At 47.0% G+C, this 21305-nt stretch overlaps 1 protein-coding gene across 1 annotated transcript in view; it reads right to left on the bottom strand.

The window, feature by feature from the left end:
* The window catches only part of LOC127918381 (dedicator of cytokinesis protein 1-like), a 171534-nt gene extending 151437 nt beyond the window's left edge, over window positions 1-20097 (bottom strand). The window contains 1 exon segment of the mRNA XM_052501655.1: window positions 19927-20097. Within this exon segment, the coding sequence (XP_052357615.1) occupies window positions 19927-19969 (43 nt within the window). The 5' untranslated portion in view covers window positions 19970-20097.
* Between the last annotated feature and the right edge of the window lie 1208 nt (window positions 20098-21305).

Below are 21305 nucleotides of genomic sequence, written 5' to 3'. Positions count from 1 at the left end.
GAACTGGGGGGGACTCTCGAACGGGGGACTCTAGAACTGGAACTAGAACGGGGGACTCTCGACTGGAACTAGAACTGGGACTCTCGAACGGGGGACTCTCGAACTGGAACTGGAACGGGGACTCTCGAGGAACTGGAACTAGAACGGGGGACTCTCGAACTGGAACTAGAACGGGGGACTCTAGACTCTCGACTGGAACTAGAACGGGGGGGGGACTCTAGAACTGGAACTAGAACGGGGACTCTCGAGACTCTCGAACTGGAACTAGAACGGGGGACTCTCGAACTGGAACTAGAACGGGGACTCTCGAACTGGAACTAGAACTGGGGACTCTCGAACTGGGGACTCTCGAACTGGGGACTCTCGAACGGGGACTCTCGAACTGGAACTAGAATGGGGGACTCTCGAACTGGAACTAGAACGGGGGACTCTCGAACGGGGGACTCTCGAACTGGGGACTCTCGAACTGGGGACTCTCGAACTGGAACTAGAATGGGGGACTCTCGAACTGGAACTAGAACGGGGACTCTCGAACTGGGGACTCTCGAACGGGGGACTCTCGAACTGGGAATGGGGACTCTCGAACTGGGGGACTCTCGAACGGGGACTCTAGAACTGGAACTCTCGAACTGGGGACTCTCGAACGGGGGACTCTCGAACTGGGGACTCTCGAACGGGGGACTCTCGAACGGGGGACTCTCTGGAACGGGGGACTCTCGAACGGGGACTCTAGAACTGGAACTAGAACGGGGGACTCTCGAACGGGGGACTCTCGAACTGGAACTAGAACGGGGACTCTCGAACGGGGGACTCTAGAACTGGAACTAGAACGGGGGACTCTCGAACGGGGGACTCTAGAACTGGAACTAGAACGGGGGACTCTAGAACTGGAACAAGAACGGGGACTCTAGAACTGGAACTAGAACGGGGACTCTCGAACGGGGGACTCTCGAACTGGAACTAGAACGGGGACTCTAGAACTGGAACTAGAACTGGGGACTGCAGCTGGAACTAGAGGTTCCAGGTGGGGGAAGGACTCCACACCAACTGGAACAGGAAGTGGCATTTCCTTCTCTGGGGATTCTGAACTGGAACTTAAAGAACTACAGCTGAGAGTCAGAAGACAAACAGCCTCCCTCCTCAGAACTAACTATTACAGGGGACTATAGCTGAGAGGAGACAAACAGCCTCCTCCTCACCACTACATTACAGGACTACAGCTGAGAGTCAGGGGACTCAGCCTCCCTCCTCACCACTACATTACAGGACTATAGCTGGAACAAACAGCCTCCTCCTCACCACTACATTACAGAACTACAGCTGAGAGAGACAAACAGCCTCCCTCCTCACCACAACATTACAGGACTACAGCTGAGAGTCAGGAGGACAAACAGCTTCCCTCCTCACCACTACATTACAGGACTACAGCTGAGAGGGACAAACAGCCTCCTCCTCACCACTACATTACAGGACTACAGCTGAGAGGAGACAAACAGCCTCCCTCCTCACCACTACATTACAGGACTACAGCTGAGAGGAGACAAACAGCCTCCCTCCTCACCACTACATTACAGGACTACAGCTGAGAGGAGACAAACAGCCTCCCTCCTCACCACTACATTACAGGACTACAGCTGAGAGGAGACAAACAGCCTCCCTCCTCACCACTACATTACAGGACTACAGCTGAGAGGAGACAAACAGCCTCCCTCCTCACCACTACATTACAGGACTACAGCTGAGAGGAGACAAACAGCCTCCCTCCTCACCACTACATTACAGGACTACAGCTGAGAGGAGACAAACAGCCTCCCTCCTCACCACTACATTACAGGACTACAGCTGAGAGGAGGACAAACAGCCTCCCTCCTCACCACAACATTACAGGACTACAGCTGAGAGGAGACAAACAGCCTCCCTCCTCACCACAACATTACAGGACTACAGCTGAGAGGAGACAAACAGCCTCCCTCCTCACCACTACATTACAGGACTACAGCTGAGAGGAGACAAACAGCCTCCCTCCTCACCACTACATTACAGGACTACAGCTGAGAGGAGACAAACAGCCTCCCTCCTCACCACTACATTACAGAACTACAGCTGAGAGGAGACAAACAGCCTCCCTCCTCACCACTACATTACAGGACTACAGCTGAGAGGAGACAAACAGCCTCCCTCCTCACCACTACATTACAGAACTACAGCTGAGAGGAGACAAACAGCCTCCCTCCTCACCACTACATTACAGGACTACAGCTGAGAGGAGACAAACAGCCTCCCTCCTCACCACTACATTACAGAACTACAGCTGAGAGGAGGACAAACAGCCTCCCTCCTCACCACTACATTACAGGACTACAGCTGAGAGGAGACAAACAGCCTCCCTCCTCACCACTACATTACAGGACTACAGCTGAGAGGAGGACAAACAGCCTCCCTCCTCACCACTACATTACAGGACTACAGCTGAGAGGAGACAAACAGCCTCCCTCCTCACCACTACATTACAGGACTACAGCTGAGAGGAGACAAACAGCCTCCCTCCTCACCACTACATTACAGGACTACAGCTGAGAGGAGACAAACAGCCTCCCTCCTCACCACTACATTACAGGACTACAGCTGAGAGGAGACAAACAGCCTCCCTCCTCACCACTACATTACAGGACTACAGCTGAGAGGAGACAAACAGCCTCCCTCCTCACCACAACATTACAGGACTACAGCTGAGAGGAGACAAACAGCCTCCCTCCTCACCACTACATTACAGGACTACAGCTGAGAGGAGGACAAACAGCCTCCTCCTCACCACTACATTACAGGACTACAGCTGAGAGGAGACAAACAGCCTCCCTCCTCACCACTACATTACAGAACTACAGCTGAGAGGAGACAAACAGCCTCCCTCCTCACCACTACATTACAGAACTACAGCTGAGAGGAGACAAACAGCCTCCCTCCTCACCACTACATTACAGGACTACAGCTGAGAGGAGACAAACAGCCTCCCTCCTCACCACTACATTACAGGACTACAGCTGAGAGTCAGAGACAAACAGCCTCCCTCCTCACCACTACATTACAGGACTACAGCTGAGAGGAGACAAACAGCCTCCCTCCTCACCACTACATTACAGGACTACAGCTGAGAGGAGACAAACAGCCTCCCTCCTCACCACTACATTACAGGACTACAGCTGAGAGGAGACAAACAGCCTCCCTCCTCACCACTACATTACAGGACTACAGCTGAGAGGAGACAAACAGCCTCCCTCCTCACCACAACATTACAGGACTACAGCTGAGAGGAGACAAACAGCCTCCCTCCTCACCACTACATTACAGGACTACAGCTGAGAGTCAGGAGGACAAACAGCCTCCCTCCTCACCACAACATTACAGGACTACAGCTGAGAGGAGACAAACAGCCTCCCTCCTCACCACTACATTACAGGACTACAGCTGAGAGTCAGGAGACAAACAGCCTCCCTCCTCACCACTACATTACAGGACTACAGCTGAGAGGAGACAAACAGCCTCCCTCCTCACCACTACATTACAGGACTACAGCTGAGAGGAGACAAACAGCCTCCCTCCTCACCACTACATTACAGGACTACAGCTGAGAGGAGACAAACAGCCTCCCTCCTCACCACTACATTACAGGACTACAGCTGAGAGGAGACAAACAGCCTCCCTCCTCACCACAACATTACAGGACTACAGCTGAGAGGAGACAAACAGCCTCCTCCTCACCACTACATTACAGGACTACAGCTGAGAGGAGACAAACAGCCTCCCTCCTCACCACTACATTACAGAACTACAGCTGAGAGGAGACAAACAGCCTCCTCCTCACCACTACATTACAGGACTACAGCTGAGAGGAGACAAACAGCCTCCCTCCTCACCACTACATTACAGAACTACAGCTGAGAGGAGACAAACAGCCTCCCTCCTCACCACTACATTACAGGACTACAGCTGAGAGGAGACAAACAGCCTCCCTCCTCACCACAACATTACAGAACTACAGCTGAGAGTCAGGAGGACAAACAGCCTCCCTCCTCACCACTACATTACAGAACTACAGCTGAGAGGAGACAAACAGCCTCCCTCCTCACCACTACATTACAGGACTACAGCTGAGAGGAGGACAAACAGCCTCCCTCCTCACCACTACATTACAGGACTACAGCTGAGAGGAGACAAACAGCCTCCCTCCTCACCACTACATTACAGAACTACAGCTGAGAGGACACAAACAGCCTCCCTCCTCACCACAACATTACAGGACTACAGCTGAGAGGAGACAAACAGCCTCCCTCCTCACCACTACATTACAGGACTACAGCTGAGAGTCAGGAGGACAAACAGCCTCCCTCCTCACCACTACATTACAGGACTACAGCTGAGAGTCAGGAGGACAAACAGCCTCCCTCCTCACCACTACATTACAGGACTACAGCTGAGAGTCAGGAGGACAAACAGCCTCCCTCCTCACTACTACATTACAGGACTACAGCTGAGAGTCAGGAGGACAAACAGCCTCCCTCCTCACCACTACATTACAGGACTACAGCTGAGAGGAGACAAACAGCCTCCTCCTCACCACAACATTACAGGACTACAGCTGAGAGGAGACAAACAGCCTCCCTCCTCACCACATTACAGGACTACAGCTGAGAGGAGACAAACAGCCTCCCTCCTCACCACTACATTACAGGACTACAGCTGAGAGGAGACAAACAGCCTCCCTCCTCACCACTACATTACAGAACTACAGCTGAGAGGAGACAAACAGCCTCCCTCCTCACCACTACATTACAGGACTACAGCTGAGAGGAGACAAACAGCCTCCCTCCTCACCACTACATTACAGGACTACAGCTGAGAGTCAGAGGACAAACAGCCTCCTCCTCACCACTACATTACAGGACTACAGCTGAGAGGAGACAAACAGCCTCCCTCCTCACCACTACATTACAGGACTACAGCTGAGAGGAGACAAACAGCCTCCCTCCTCACCACTACATTACAGAACTACAGCTGAGAGGAGACAAACAGCCTCCCTCCTCACCACTACAGCTGAGAGGAGGACAAACAGCCTCCCTCCTCACCACTACATTACAGGACTACAGCTGAGAGGAGGACAAACAGCCTCCCTCCTCACCACTACATTACAGAACTACAGCTGAGAGGAGACAAACAGCCTCCCTCCTCACCACTACAGCTGAGAGGAGGACAAACAGCCTCCCTCCTCACCACTACATTACAGGACTACAGCTGAGAGGAGACAAACAGCCTCCCTCCTCACCACAACATTACAGGACTACAGCTGAGAGGAGGACAAACAGCCTCCCTCCTCATGACTATCTATATCTAGTTAGACTGATGAAGTGTGTAATTAGTATAGTTAAGGAGTTATTGATTTGTCTGACAAACCCAAACCAGACTCCTCAGGACAGACCACATCTAAACGAGTGTTATGAAGGTTGGTTATTAGGCTGTTAGTTGTTGGAAGTTGTTTTATTTAGTGATTTGTTGTGCCAAGGTCTGAAGATAAGAGGAGCCAAGGCTGCACTCAAACACAGCTTCCTCAAGACAATTTTATTTACATGTGGTTATTTAGAAAGACGGCCTACCCGGGACAAACCCTCACCCAGACGGCGCTGGGACAATTGTGTGCCGCCCTAAGGCGGAATCGAACCAGGGTCTGTAGTTACACTTCTGGCACCTAGATGCAGTTCCTTAGACAGCTGTGATACAGCCTGGAATCGAACCACGGTCTGTAGTGACACCTCTGGCACCTAGATGCAGTTCCTTAGACAGCTTTGATACTAAAGACCCTGGTTCGATTACAGGCTGTGACACCTCTGGCACCTAGATGCAGTTCCTTAGACAGCTGTGATACAGCCTGGAATCGAACCAGGGTCTGTAGCGACACCTCTGGCACCTAGATGCAGTTCCTTAGACAGCTGTGATACAGCCTGGAATCGAACCAAGGTCTGTAGTGACACCTCTGGCACCTAGATGCAGTTCCTTAGACAGCTGCGATACAGCCTGGAATCGAACCAGGGTCTGTAGCGACACCTCTGGCACCTAGATGCAGTGTCTTAGACGGCTGCGATACAGCCTGGAATCGAACCAGGGTCTGTAGCGACACCTCTGGCACCTAGATGCAGTTCCTTAGACAGCTGCGATACAGCCTGGAATCGAACCAGGGTCTGTAGTGACACCTCTGGCACCTAGATGCAGTTCCTTAGACAGCTGCGATACAGCCTGGAATCGAACCAGGGTCTGTAGCGACACCTCTTGCACCTAGATGCAGTTCCTTAGACAGCTACGCCACTCAGGGGTCTAACGGTCCAGTGACCGTTTGATAACAGAACTGTAGCTGTTACTGAAGAACAATACACAGTGTTTATACAGATCATTTCAAGGAGCCAAATGAACGTAAACTTTATGTTTTATTAGCGATTTGTTTCTGTTGAACAGAGTTGTCCTGGACAGTGTGGAACTACACAGAGGAACAGAGTTGTCCTGGACAGTGTAGAACTACACAGAGGAACAGAGTTGTCCTGGACAGTGTAGAACTACACAGAGGAACAGAGTTGTCCTGGACAGCGTAGAACTACACAGAGGAACAGAGTTGTCCTGGACAGTGTAGAACTACACAGAGGAACAGAGTTGTCCTGCCTCTGGACAGTGTAGAACTACACAGAGGAACAGAGTTGTCCTGGACAGTGTAGAACTACACAGAGGAACAGAGTTGTCCTGGACAGTGTAAAACTACACAGAGGAACAGAGTTGTCCTGGACAGCGTAGAACTACACAGAGGAACAGAGTTGTCCTGGACAGTGTAGAACTACACAGAGGAATAGAGTTGTCCTGCCTCTGGACAGTGTAGAACTACACAGAGGAACAGAGTTGTCCTGGACAGTGTAGAACTACACAGAGGAACAGAGTTGTCCTGGACAGTGTAAAACTACACAGAGGAACAGAGTTGTCCTGGACAGTGTAAAACTACACAGAGGAACAGAGTTGTCCTGGACAGTGTAGAACTACACAGAGGAACAGAGTTGTCCTGGACAGTGTAGAACTACACAGAGGAACAGAGTTGTCCTGGACAGTGTAGAACTACACAGAGGAACAGAGTTGTCCTGGACAGCGTAGAACTACACAGAGGAACAGATTTGTCCTGGACAGTGTAGAACTACACAGAGGAACAGAGTTGTCCTGCCTCTGGACAGTGTAGAACTACACAGAGGAACAGAGTTGTCCTGGACAGTGTAGAACTACACAGAGGAACAGAGTTGTCCTGGACAGTGTAAAACTACACAGAGGAACAGAGTTGTCCTGGACAGCGTAGAACTACACAGAGGAACAGAGTTGTCCTGGACAGTGTAGAACTACACAGAGGAATAGAGTTGTCCTGCCTCTGGACAGTGTAGAACTACACAGAGGAACAGAGTTGTCCTGGACAGTGTAGAACTACACAGAGGAACAGAGTTGTCCTGGACAGTGTAAAACTACACAGAGGAACAGAGTTGTCCTGGACAGTGTAGAACTACACAGAGGAACAGAGTTGTCCTGGACAGTGTAGAACTACACAGAGGAACAGAGTTGTCCTGCACAGTGTAGAACTACACAGAGGAACAGAGTTGTCCTGGACAGTGTAGAACTACACAGAGGAACAGAGTTGTCCTGGACAGTGTAGAACTACACAGAGGAACAGAGTTGTCCTGGACAGTGTAGAACTACACAGAGGAACAGAGTTGTCCTGGACAGTGTAGAACTACACAGAGGAACAGAGTTGTCCTGGACAGTGTAGAACTACACAGAGGAACAGAGTTGTCCTGGACAGTGTAGAACTACACAGAGGAACAGAGTTGTCCTGGACAGTGTAGAACTACACAGAGGAACAGAGTTGTCCTGGACAGTGTAGAACTACACAGAGGAACAGAGTTGTCCTGGACAGTGTAAAACTACACAGAGGAACAGAGTTGTCCTGGACAGCAGAACTACACAGAGGAACAGAGTTGTCCTGGACAGTGTAGAACTACACAGAGGAATAGAGTTGTCCTGCCTCTGGACAGTGTAGAACTACACAGAGGAACAGAGTTGTCCTGGACAGTGTAAAACTACACAGAGGAACAGAGTTGTCCTGGACAGTGTAAAACTACACAGAGGAACAGAGTTGTCCTGGACAGTGTAGAACTACACAGAGGAACAGAGTTGTCCTGGACAGTGTAGAACTACACAGAGGAACAGAGTTGTCCTGGACAGTGTAGAACTACACAGAGGAACAGAGTTGTCCTGGACAGCGTAGAACTACACAGAGGAACAGATTTGTCCTGGACAGTGTAGAACTACACAGAGGAACAGAGTTGTCCTGCCTCTGGACAGTGTAGAACTACACAGAGGAACAGAGTTGTCCTGGACAGTGTAGAACTACACAGAGGAACAGAGTTGTCCTGGACAGTGTAAAACTACACAGAGGAACAGAGTTGTCCTGGACAGCGTAGAACTACACAGAGGAACAGAGTTGTCCTGGACAGTGTAGAACTACACAGAGGAATAGAGTTGTCCTGCCTCTGGACAGTGTAGAACTACACAGAGGAACAGAGTTGTCCTGGACAGTGTACACAGAGGAACAGAGTTGTCCTGGACAGTGTAAACTACAGAGGAACAGAGTTGTCCTGGACAGTGTAAACTACACAGAGGAACAGAGTACAGTGTAGAACTACACAGAGGAACAGAGTTGTCCTGGACAGTGTAGAACTACACAGAGGAACAGAGTTGTCCTGGACAGTGTAGAACTACACAGAGGAACAGAGTTGTCCTGGACAGTGTAGAACTACACAGAGGAACAGAGTTGTCCTGGACAGTGTAGAACTACACAGAGGAACAGAAGGAACAGAGTTGTCCTGGACAGTGTGTAGAACTACACAGAGGAACAGAGTTGTCCTGGACAGTGTAGAACTACACAGAGGAACAGAGTTGTCCTGGACAGTGTAGAACTACACAGAGGAACAGAGTTGTCCTGGACAGTGTAGAACTACACAGAGGAACAGAGTTGTCCTGGACAGTGTAAAACTACACAGAGGAACAGAGTTGTCCTGGACAGCGTAGAACTACACAGAGGAACAGAGTTGTCCTGGACAGTGTAGAACTACACAGAGGAATAGAGTTGTCCTGCCTCTGGACAGTGTAGAACTACACAGAGGAACAGAGTTGTCCTGGACAGTGTAGAACTACACAGAGGAACAGAGTTGTCCTGGACAGTGTAAAACTACACAGAGGAACAGAGTTGTCCTGGACAGTGTAGAACTACACAGAGGAACAGAGTTGTCCTGGACAGTGTAGAACTACACAGAGGAACAGAGTTGTCCTGCACAGTGTAGAACTACACAGAGGAACAGAGTTGTCCTGGACAGTGTAGAACTACACAGAGGAACAGAGTTGTCCTGGACAGTGTAGAACTACACAGAGGAACAGAGTTGTCCTGGACAGTGTAGAACTACACAGAGGAACAGAGTTGTCCTGGACAGTGTAGAACTACACAGAGGAACAGAGTTGTCCTGGACAGTGTAGAACTACACAGAGGAACAGAGTTGTCCTGGACAGTGTAGAACTACACAGAGGAACAGAGTTGTCCTGGACAGTGTAGAACTACACAGAGGAACAGAGTTGTCCTGGACAGTGTAGAACTACACAGAGGAACAGAGTTGTCCTGGACAGTGTAAAACTACACAGAGGAACAGAGTTGTCCTGGACAGTGTAAACTACACAGAGGAACAGAGTTGTCCTGGACAGTGTAGAACTACACAGAGGAACAGAGTTGTCCTGGACAGTGTAGAACTACACAGAGGAACAGAGTTGTCCTGGACAGTGTAGAACTACACAGAGGAACAGAGTTGTCCTGGACAGTGTAGAACTACACAGAGGAACAGATTTGTCCTGGACAGTGTAGAACTACACAGAGGAACAGAGTTGTCCTGCCTCTGGACAGTGTAGAACTACACAGAGGAACAGAGTTGTCCTGGACAGTGTAGAACTACACAGAGGAACAGAGTTGTCCTGGACAGTGTAAAACTACACAGAGGAACAGAGTTGTCCTGGACAGTGTAGAACTACACAGAGGAACAGAGTTGTCCTGGACAGTGTAGAACTACACAGAGGAATAGAGTTGTCCTGCCTCTGGACAGTGTAGAACTACACAGAGGAACAGAGTTGTCCTGGACAGTGTAGAACTACACAGAGGAACAGAGTTGTCCTGGACAGTGTAAAACTACACAGAGGAACAGAGTTGTCCTGGACAGTGTAGAACTACACAGAGGAACAGAGTTGTCCTGGACAGTGTAGAACTACACAGAGGAACAGAGTTGTCCTGCACAGTGTAGAACTACACAGAGGAACAGAGTTGTCCTGGACAGTGTAGAACTACACAGAGGAACAGAGTTGTCCTGGACAGTGTAGAACTACACAGAGGAACAGAGTTGTCCTGGACAGTGTAGAACTACACAGAGGAACAGAGTTGTCCTGGACAGTGTAGAACTACACAGAGGAACAGAGTTGTCCTGGACAGTGTAGAACTACACAGAGGAACAGAGTTGTCCTGGACAGTGTAGAACTACACAGAGGAACAGAGTTGTCCTGGACAGTGTAGAACTACACAGAGGAACAGAGTTGTCCTGGACAGTGTAGAACTACACAGAGGAACAGAGTTGTCCTGGACAGTGTAAAACTACACAGAGGAACAGAGTTGTCCTGGACAGCGTAGAACTACACAGAGGAACAGAGTTGTCCTGGACAGTGTAGAACTACACAGAGGAATAGAGTTGTCCTGCCTCTGGACAGTGTAGAACTACACAGAGGAACAGAGTTGTCCTGGACAGTGTAAAACTACACAGAGGAACAGAGTTGTCCTGGACAGTGTAAAACTACACAGAGGAACAGAGTTGTCCTGGACAGTGTAGAACTACACAGAGGAACAGAGTTGTCCTGGACAGTGTAGAACTACACAGAGGAACAGAGTTGTCCTGGACAGCGTAGAACTACACAGAGGAACAGAGTTGTCCTGGACAGCGTAGAACTACACAGAGGAACAGATTTGTCCTGGACAGTGTAGAACTACACAGAGGAACAGAGTTGTACTGCTCTGGACAGTGTAGAACTACACAGAGGAACAGAGTTGTCCTGGACAGTGTAGAACTACACAGAGGAACAGAGTTGTCCTGGACAGTGTAAAACTACACAGAGGAACAGAGTTGTCCTGGACAGCGTAGAACTACACAGAGGAACAGAGTTGTCCTGGACAGTGTAGAACTACACAGAGGAATAGAGTTGTCCTGCCTCTGGACAGTGTAGAACTACACAGAGGAACAGAGTTGTCCTGGACAGTGTAGAACTACACAGAGGAACAGAGTTGTCCTGGACAGTGTAAAACTACACAGAGGAACAGAGTTGTCCTGGACAGTGTAGAACTACACAGAGGAACAGAGTTGTCCTGGACAGTGTAGAACTACACAGAGGAACAGAGTTGTCCTGCACAGTGTAGAACTACACAGAGGAACAGAGTTGTCCTGGACAGTGTAGAACTACACAGAGGAACAGAGTTGTCCTGGACAGTGTAGAACTACACAGAGGAACAGAGTTGTCCTGGACAGTGTAGAACTACACAGAGGAACAGAGTTGTCCTGGACAGTGTAGAACTACACAGAGGAACAGAGTTGTCCTGGACAGTGTAGAACTACACAGAGGAACAGAGTTGTCCTGGACAGTGTACAGTGTAGACACAGAGGAACAGAGTTGTCCTGGACAGTGTAGAACTACACAGAGGAACAGAGTTGTCCTGGACAGTGTAGAACTACACAGAGGAACAGAGTTGTCCTGGACAGTGTAAAACTACACAGAGGAACAGAGTTGTCCTGGACAGCGTAGAACTACACAGAGGAACAGAGTTGTCCTGGACAGTGTAGAACTACACAGAGGAATAGAGTTGTCCTGCCTCTGGACAGTGTAGAACTACACAGAGGAACAGAGTTGTCCTGGACAGTGTAGAACTACACAGAGGAACAGAGTTGTCCTGGACAGTGTAAAACTACACAGAGGAACAGAGTTGTCCTGGACAGTGTAGAACTACACAGAGGAACAGAGTTGTCCTGGACAGTGTAGAACTACACAGAGGAACAGAGTTGTCCTGCACAGTGTAGAACTACACAGAGGAACAGAGTTGTCCTGGACAGTGTAGAACTACACAGAGGAACAGAGTTGTCCTGGACAGTGTAGAACTACACAGAGGAACAGAGTTGTCCTGGACAGTGTAGAACTACACAGAGGAACAGAGTTGTCCTGGACAGTGTAGAACTACACAGAGGAACAGAGTTGTCCTGGACAGTGTAGAACTACACAGAGGAACAGAGTTGTCCTGGACAGTGTAGAACTACACAGAGGAACAGAGTTGTCCTGGACAGTGTAGAACTACACAGAGGAACAGAGTTGTCCTGGACAGTGTAGAACTACACAGAGGAACAGAGTTGTCCTGGACAGTGTAGAACTACACAGAGGAACAGAGTTGTCCTGGACAGTGTAGAACTACACAGAGGAACAGAGTTGTCCTGGACAGTGTAGAACTACACAGAGGAACAGAGTTGTCCTGGACAGTGTAAAACTACACAGAGGAACAGAGTTGTCCTGGACAGCGTAGAACTCACAGAGGAACAGAGTTGTCCTGGACAGTGTAGAACTACACAGAGGAATAGAGTTGTCCTGCCCTGGACAGTGTAGAACTACACAGAGGAACAGAGTTGTCCTGGACAGTGTAGAACTACACAGAGGAACAGAGTTGTCCTGGACAGTGTAAAACTACACAGAGGAACAGAGTTGTCCTGGACAGTGTAGAACTACACAGAGGAACAGAGTTGTCCTGGACAGTGTAGAACTACACAGAGGAACAGAGTTGTCCTGCACAGTGTAGAACTACACAGAGGAACAGAGTTGTCCTGGACAGTGTAGAACTACACAGAGGAACAGAGTTGTCCTGGACAGTGTAGAACTACACAGAGGAACAGAGTTGTCCTGGACAGTGTAGAACTACACAGAGGAACAGAGTTGTCCTGGACAGTGTAGAACTACACAGAGGAACAGAGTTGTCCTGGACAGTGTAGAACTACACAGAGGAACAGAGTTGTCCTGGACAGTGTAGAACTACACAGAGGAACAGAGTTGTCCTGGACAGTGTAGAACTACACAGAGGAACAGAGTTGTCCTGGACAGTGTAGAACTACACAGAGGAACAGAGTTGTCCTGGACAGTGTAGAACTACACAGAGGAACAGAGTTGTCCTGGACAGTGTAGAACTACACAGAGGAACAGAGTTGTCCTGCCTCTGGACAGTTAGAACTGTTCTGTATGGATGTGTGTAACAGTGTAGAACTGTTCTGTAGGGATGTGTGTAACAGTGTAGAACTGTTCTGTAGGGATGTGTGTAACAGTGTAGAACTGTTCTGTAGGGATGTGTGTAACAGTGTAGAACTGTTCTGTAGGGATGTGTGTAACAGTGTAGAACTGTTCTGTAGGGATGTGTGTAACAGTGTAGAACTGCTCTGTAGGGATGTGTGTAACAGTGTAGAACTGTTCTGTAGGGATGTGTGTAGCACGTATACCATTGTTTTCTCCAGACATGTTGAACCACAGAATACCACTGTTTCTCAACAGGATTCCTGTCATCTCCATCTGAGTCTCCTTTCTAGACTTTTAAAGAATCAGATAGTATTTTTTTATAACACTTCCTGTATGAACATCAAAAGGGGATTTCAAATTAATTCATCACATGATGGCCGAGGAAACGTCATGCAGGAAAACAATGACCCCCTCCCCTCTAAGCCTTGAGAAAGAAAGATGTATTTAAAACTACTCCAATGATTCCATCTGATTTCCTGCAGGGTTTGCTGACGTTCTAAGAACAAAAGGAAGTGTGACGTGGAATTAACTCTGGGCTCGGCAGAAAACTGATTTCAATGAACGTTCAACTCTGATCATTAGATTGGTTAGATTCATCATTGATCATTAGATTGGTTAGATTCATCATTGATCATGAGATTGGTTAGATTCATCATTGATCATGAGATTGGTTAGATTCATCATTGATCGTGAGATTGGTTAGATTCATCATTGATCATGAGATTGGTTAGATTCATCATTGATCATGAGATTGGTTAGATTCATCATTGATCATGAGATTGGTTAGATTCATCATTGATCATTAGATTGGTTAGATTCATCATTGATCATTAGATTGGTTAGATTCATCATTGACCATTAGATTGGTTAGATTCATCATTGATCATGAGATTGGTTAGATTCATCATTGATCATGAGATTGGTTAGATTCATCATTGATCATTAGATTGGTTAGATTCATCATTGATCATTAGATTGGTTAGATTCATCATTGATCATGAGATTGGTTAGATTCATCATTGATCATTAGATTGGTTAGATTCATCATTGATCATTAGATTGGTTAGATTCATCATTGATCATTAGATTGGTTAGATTCATCATTGATCATTAGATTGGTTAGATTCATCATTGATCGTTAGATTGGTTAGATTCATCATTGATCGTTAGATTGGTTAGATTCATCATTGATCGTGAGATTGGTTAGATTCATCATTGATCGTGAGATTGGTTAGATTCATCATTGATCATTAGATTGGTTAGATTCATCATTGATCATTAGATTGGTTAGATTCATCATTGATCATTAGATTGGTTAGATTCATCATTGATCATTAGATTGGTTAGATTCATCATTGATCATTAGATTGGTTAGATTCATCATTGATAATTAGATTGGTTAGATTCATCATTGATCATTAGATTGGTTAGATTCATCATTGATCATTAGATTGGTTCACACGTCGTTATTCTTTGTGAACAGAAAGCAGGTCAGAACCGGACATTCATCCCTCCCTCATCTAAAACTGTGAAAGAGATATAAATAATGACTCGTTGGTTGGTAAGGGCCACCGTTCATGTTAACCTGTGCAGTGTAATGTTAGAAGGAGATCCTGAAGGAGATCTATTGAGACGGTGCGTCTCTGATTGGTCGATGAGCTCATCAGCATTAACAGAAGGGACGGTCTAAAACATTCTACTGTGGAATTCAAGACATTCAAGGAAGTTCAGCTTCTGGCCTCAAGGTAAAGATGATCCACATGAAGAAGAGACCGTATGAGGGGAAATAAAGATGTTTTCAGTCTCCGTCTGTAAAGGGATGAGATCTTCACACGACACCAACTAAACGTCTGAAGCTTTTATCCGAGATGTTTCTTTTCCAAGATGAAGTCAGTCGACTGACATATCTGCAGAGAAACTAAAAGGTTTCCTCAGTCTCAGTCAAGGAAATGCAACTCTCCCAAAGACATCCACCTAGTTAGTTTGAATTGTCGGTGAGGAACAGTAGTCGGTGGAGTATTAAAAGTGCAATGACAAAGCTGTGACAAGAGGAACCACAACGCCATGGAAACCAGTGGTGGTAGACTGTAGCTTTGGTTGCCCTGAGCAACAAGGGAAGGGACCTGCTGAGGACAAGTTCTCCCTGCAGGAAGGGACACGGTGAGGTCACATCCTCCCTGCAGGAAGGGACACGCTGAGGTCACATCCTCCCTGCAGGAAGAGACACGGTGAGGTCACATCCTCCCTGCAGGAAGGGACACGCTGAGGTCACATCCTCCCTGCAGGAAGGGACACGCTGAGGTCAAGTCCTCCCTGCAGGAAGGGACACGGTGAGGTCAAGTCCTCCCTGCAGGAAGGAGCACAGTGAGGACACATCCTCCCTGCAGGAAGAGACACGCTGAGGTCAAGTCCTCCTACAGGAAGGAGCACAGTGAGGTCAAGTCCTCCCTGCAGGAAGGAGCACAGTGAGGTCAAGTCCTCCCTGCAGGAAGGAGCACAGTGAGCTCAAGTCCTCCCTGCAGGAAGAGACATCTTGAGGTCAAGTCCTCCTACAGGAAGGAGCACAGTGAGCTCAAGTCCTCCCTGCAGGAAGGAGCACAGTGAGGTCAAGTCCTCCCTGCAGGAAGAGACACGCTGAGGTCAAGTCCTCCTACAAGAAGGAGCACAGTGAGCTCAAGTCCTCTTACAGGAAGGAGCACGGTGAGCTCAAGTCCTCCTACAGGAAGGAGCACAGTGAGCTCAAGTCCTCCTACAGGAAGGAGCACAGTGAGCTCAAGTCCTCCTACAGGAAGGAGCACAGTGAGCTCAAGTCCTCTTACAGGAAGGAGCACGGTGAGCTCAAGTCCTCCTACAGGAAGGAGCACAGTGAACTCAAGTCCTCCTACAGGAAGGAGCACAGTGAGCTCAAGTCCTCTTACAGGAAGGAGCACGGTGAGCTCAAGTCCTCCTACAGGAAGGAGCACAGTGAGCTCAAGTCCTCCTACAGGAAGGAGCACAGTGAGCTCAAGTCCTCTTACAGGAAGGAGCACAGTGAGCTCAAGTCCCTCCTACAGGAAGGGAACTAAACATTCTATAACAGTAGACACAATGCAACACTATATGGGAAGTGGTGTTTTACTGTACTGACGACAGCCATTCATGGTTTAACCATCTCCCTCCCCACTTCCTCAATCTACCTGAGACTATAATGATGGGGAACCTTCACACACAGCGACAACGGGCCCTGTACTTCACATGACACTGGTCTCATTACCGTACAAGTGGTCCTGTGGATAGGGGCCACAGTAATGTAAGGTGAGAACCAAAACACACATGACACTGGTCTCATTACTGTACAAGTGTTCCTGTGGATAGGGGCCACAGTAATGTAAGGTGAGAACCAAAACCCTGTGGATAGGGGCCACAGTAATGTAAGGTGAGAACCAAAACCCTGTGGATAGGGGCCACAGTAATGTAAGGTGAGAACCAAAACCCTGTGGATAGGGGCCACAGTAATGTAAGGTGAGAACCAAAACCCTGTGGATAGGGGCCACAGTAATGTAAGGTGAGAACCAAAACCCTGTGGATAGGGGCCACAGTAATGTAAGGTGAGAACAAAAACCCTGTGGATAGGGGCCACAGTAATGTAAGGTGAGAACCAAAACCCTGTGGATAGGGGCCACAGTAATGTAAGGTGAGAACCAAAACCCTGTGGATAGGGGCCACAGTAATGTAAGGTGAGAACCAAAACGCACATGACACTGTTGAATTGTACACGGATGGTAAATCAGTCATTTATAGTATGTTTCGGTAAGTCTGCTCCTTTAAACCAACCAGACCAGAGAGGCAGAGGTGAAGCAAGAGGGCCGACTCCTCCCCTGTCGGTCAGAGAATAAAGCGTGAAACAGACCAAGTGGTTTTGAATGGAGGTCAATGAGAAAGTCTTGAATTCAGTCAACATTAAATTACAAAAGATATTCTAAGTGAGGTTTATTCGACTAAATAGAAGTTTCACTTTTGATTTTCCATTAAGTTCAATAAAATGTATTATATATGGGTGAATTCAGTGTTAATGTCTGGATTCCTTGATTCAGTCTGCATTTTACCGCAATGCGGATTTTATAGGGCCCTAAGTCTTCTCTGATCTCCTTGACTCATCAGAAGGCCTTGTTGAGTCTTCTCTGATCTCCCTGACTCATCAGACGGCCTTGTTGAGTGTTCTCTGATCTCCCTGACTCATCAGAAGGCCTTGTTGAGTCTTCTCTGATCTCCCTGACTCATCAGAAGGCCTTGTTGAGTCTTCTCTGATCTCCCTGACTCATCAGAAGGCCTTGTTGAGTCTTCCCTGATCTCCCTGACTCATCAGAAGGACTTGTTGAGTCTTCACTGATCTCCCTGACTCATCAGAAGGCCTTGTTGAGTCTTCTCTGATCTCCCTGACTCATCAGAAGGCCTTGTTGAGTCTTCTCTGATCTCCCTGACTCATCAGAAGGCCTTGTTGAGTCTTCTCTGATCTCCCTGACTCATCAGAAGGCCTTGTTGAGTCTTCTCTGATCTCCCTGACTCATCAGAAGGCCTTGTTGAGTCTTCTCTGATCTCCCTGACTCATCAGAAGGCCTTGTTGAGTCTTCTCTGATCTCCCTGACTCATCAGAAGGCCTTGTTGAGTCTTCTCTGATCTCCCTGACTCATCAGAAGGCCTTGTTGAGTCTTCTCTGATCTCCTTGACTCATCAGAAGGCCTTGTTGAGTCTTCTCTGATCTCCCTGACTCATCAGAAGGCCTTGTTGAGTCTTCTCTGATCTCCCTGACTCATCAGAAGGCCTTGTTGAGTCTTCTCTGATCTCCCTGACTCATCAGAATGCCTTGTTGAGTCTTCCCTGATCTCCCTGACTCATCAGAAGGCCTTGTTGAGTCTTCTCTGATCTCCCTGACTCATCAGAAGGCCTTGTTGAGTCTTCTCTGATCTCCTTGACTCATCAGAAGGCCTTGTTGAGTGTTATCAATATTTGGAACTATTTTCTTAAAAATCAGTTGAAACAAAGTCTTAACTACAGTGTAGTATATTTACTGAATCATTATGCAATGACCAATAGTTTAGACTACTAACAGCAGCCTGTACTAGCTTATGTAGCCTGTACTAGCTTATGTAGCCTGTACTAGCTTATGTAGCCTGTACTAGCTTAAGTAGCCTGTACTAGCTTATGTAGCCTGTACTAGCTTATGTAGCCTATACTAGCTTATGTAGCCTATACTAGCTTATGTAGCCTATACTAGCTTGTGTAGCCTGTACTAGCTTATGTAGCCTGTACTAGCTTATGCAGCCTGTACTAGCTTATGTAGCCTGTGACAAGGTACATGTAGCCTGCCCCTGAACAGGCAGTTAACCCACTGTTCCCAGGCCGTCATTGAAAATAAGAATATGTTCTTAACTGACTTGCCTGGTTAAATAAAGGTAAAATTTAAAAAATATGTAGCCTGTACTAGCTTATGTAGCCTATACTAGCTTATGTAGCCTAGGCATAACAACAATTCTACTGTATTATGTTAGTACATTGTAAATTGCTGGCAGCACCTCTTCACCAAATCAAATTCCCGGGTTAAATGTACTTGGAGAATAAAAATGTGTTATACCTAATTATTACCAATACACCAGAGTGAGAGTGAATATGGCCACCACAATGAATGACTCCAGCCAGGCCAAAACCTAACTCAGTTACTGGCCTGATGGTGAGACAGGACAGGCAGGACGTCCGACAGCCAAACCCCCGGTCATACCGCCCAAGAGATCATGTGTCAATCAACACGGAGCTATTCAACTTCAAGACGCGCTATAAATGTATCCAGTTTGAGTTGTGTCCACATTTCAAAAAACTGAACTCAAACAGAAAACAGCAGCCCTAAGGGCTCCTGTTGCCAGATCTACTTTGAATAAATCACATAAAGGACTTAGAGACGGGGAAAAGAGTAGCCTGCACTATTCCAAACCAAACACATTGAAAACATATGAGGCGTCACAATGACACCAAATCCATTCTGTTCACCAATAACTTTAGCTCTTATGTTGAACCAAGTAACAATAAACGCTACAAAGTTACAACCGCGTCCTGTACAGTCCACGATGTGGCAGGCCCCGACTACACAGGAAACAGTGTCGCAAACTAGGCGCGCCTCTGACAATTCCCGGTGTTGACCGCAGTCCGCTCACAAAGACAGGGATTCCCCGCTTTGCCTTTATGCAAACCAGTTGCTGATAGCAGAATATTTTATCAAACTTTTGCATTCCTAAATTCAGGCAAAATGTGTTGCAAAGAAATCAAGTCAGGCCTTTAGGAATATTGTGTGAATCTCGGCGTGGCAGCGCTGTATCATAAACTAATTACAATTATTCCCAAACTTGTGCCTTCGGATGCGGAGTAGGAACGACAAGCTACCCAGCGAGACTAGACAGGGAAAACGTGCAAGTTTATTAGACTCACCAACTCCGTACTTCTCCTTCTTCGTTGGCACCCAGCGAGACATTATTCATTTAAAAAACTCCCCCGTGTTGAGAGGTTGGGTTTGTTTCAATAGTTCCAGATCAGACTGTAGAGTTTTCTGGACTTTAGAGTTCTCAGTGTCGGTGAATAGAATCACGTCGAGCGGCCATTTTCCCCAGTGACAGTCAGCCTGGACAGGACGCTCCACAAGGGGGTGGAAATTAACACAAAACACTTTGATCGTCAAGTATGGACGTCGTTAGGCTAAGAAACTGGAAATAGATGTTAATATAGATCAAATAGATACCGGGCCTATATAGCAATATCTTACTTAATCTATGACTTTTCTAAAGGTCACTGTACAGAATGATATGTACAAAAGGGTCTCAAAAAAATGTCGGGATGCAACTATTAATGCGACACTTGTGATTATATCAAATCTAGACAAAACTGTACTCTTCTGTTACTGTATCATTCTGTATCATACTGAATGAATCCTTCCCCCAAATGAGTTTACTAGTATTTGCGTGTAATGGTTGACCAATGAATTGAACTTTGAATGTGAAAAAATATATCGACTAAACACATAATGATGTGATTTACACTATGGTGCAAAACGTTTTGGGGGTCACTTAGAAATGTCCTTGTTTTTTAAAGAAAATCTCATTTTTGTCCATTAAAATAAAATCAAGTTGATCAGAAATACAGTGTAGCCTACACAAAACTAAAAAAGGAAATTGACTCAACATTTTAAGGTTTACGACAAGACCACAACACAGTTCAATCTTACGTGGCATTAAGCCGCCATCTTAAATGAAGGTTAAATCAAATAAATATATATATTTTTTTTTAAATAAATAAATAAATATATATATATATTTTAAAGTGCGTTACACCCTGTCTGTTCCAGACCTTGAAGCAGACTGTATTACATACACAAGGTTCTGTACTTGCCTATCTCTCTCTCACCTTTGACATTACCATCTGGTCTAATAACAAAAGTGGACTCATACACACCTGTAGGCGAGGACGCCGTTTGGCAGAGCGTGGGAAAACAGTTGATCAGAACCAGGAAGTTACCTTGAATTTGAAAAGGTTTATTAGACTGAGGACCTAAACAACGAAATATGATGACTCCGTGTGTGTTTTCGTGTTTCCCACTGAGTTGTAAAGTGAGCCAGAAACGTGTAGACCTAAACCTGTAACACATGCCGATAAAACGCTGAAAACAAAACGGGCCTTGGGTTGTCTCTATGGGCTATTGTGATGTCTCTATGGGGTATTGTGATGTCATTATGGGGGTATTGTGATGTCATTATGGGTTATTGTGATGTCATTATGGGTTATTGTGATGTCATTATGGGGTATTGTGATGTCAT

Source organism: Oncorhynchus keta, unplaced genomic scaffold (genome assembly GCF_023373465.1).
Source record: "Oncorhynchus keta strain PuntledgeMale-10-30-2019 unplaced genomic scaffold, Oket_V2 Un_contig_14081_pilon_pilon, whole genome shotgun sequence".
Taxonomy (NCBI): Eukaryota; Metazoa; Chordata; class Actinopteri; order Salmoniformes; family Salmonidae; genus Oncorhynchus; species Oncorhynchus keta.
This window is presented reverse-complemented; position numbering and strand designations above follow the sequence as displayed.